Genomic DNA, 516 nt, shown 5'->3' with positions numbered 1-516 from the left:
GCCAGGATCTTCTGGGGGATCTCCACCGAGGCCTTGATGAAGATGGCGTTGTCCCGCACGTAGTTGCGCTTCTTGATGTCCTCGTGTGAGATGAACTTGGGGTACCCAAAGCCCAGGGTGCTCTCATCCAAGGAGCTGCGCGACGCCCCCGGCTTCTGGAAGTTTTTCCAGTTGGGATCGGGGTGGAAGGTCTCGGTGATGTGCTGGGGCTTGGAGAGCGAGGGGTCGCTCTGGTCCAGCAGGGAGAAGGTGACGCGGTAGGCGAAGGGCCACTCCAGCAGGTTGTCGTACTCGCCCGGCAGCACGCGGATGTAGACCGAGAGGTGGCTGCTCTCCCCGCTGCCGTTGCCGTTGAGGGAGGCCGAGAACTGCAGCTTGTAGCCGTACTTGTGGGTGTAGAAAGGGGGGCTGAAGAACTCGTAGTTGCTGCGGGCTTTGGCCTCCTGCAGCTTGCGGGCATAGTCGGAGATCTTCCAGATGAGGGTCCCGTCGGTGCTGACCGACAGCTCCTCCCGC

The 516-nt window shown here is 62.0% G+C and overlaps 1 protein-coding gene across 1 annotated transcript in view; it reads right to left on the bottom strand.

Moving 5' to 3' along the window:
* Positions 1-5: 5 nt before the first annotated feature.
* Positions 6-516, bottom strand: part of TRAF4 (TNF receptor-associated factor 4) — a gene marked incomplete at both ends in the record, with an annotated part of 2,393 nt that continues 1,882 nt past the window's right edge. The window contains 2 exon segments of the mRNA XM_010192016.1: positions 6-513; positions 515-516. The exon segment at positions 515-516 is cut by the window's right edge and continues 111 nt beyond it. Coding sequence (XP_010190318.1) covers positions 6-513; positions 515-516 — 510 coding nt within the window.

Source organism: Mesitornis unicolor, unplaced genomic scaffold (assembly GCF_000695765.1).
Source record: "Mesitornis unicolor isolate BGI_N332 unplaced genomic scaffold, ASM69576v1 scaffold32589, whole genome shotgun sequence".
Taxonomy (NCBI): Eukaryota; Metazoa; Chordata; class Aves; order Mesitornithiformes; family Mesitornithidae; genus Mesitornis; species Mesitornis unicolor.
The sequence above is the reverse complement of the archived record's forward strand: the minus strand, read 5'-3'. Positions and strand labels throughout refer to the sequence as shown.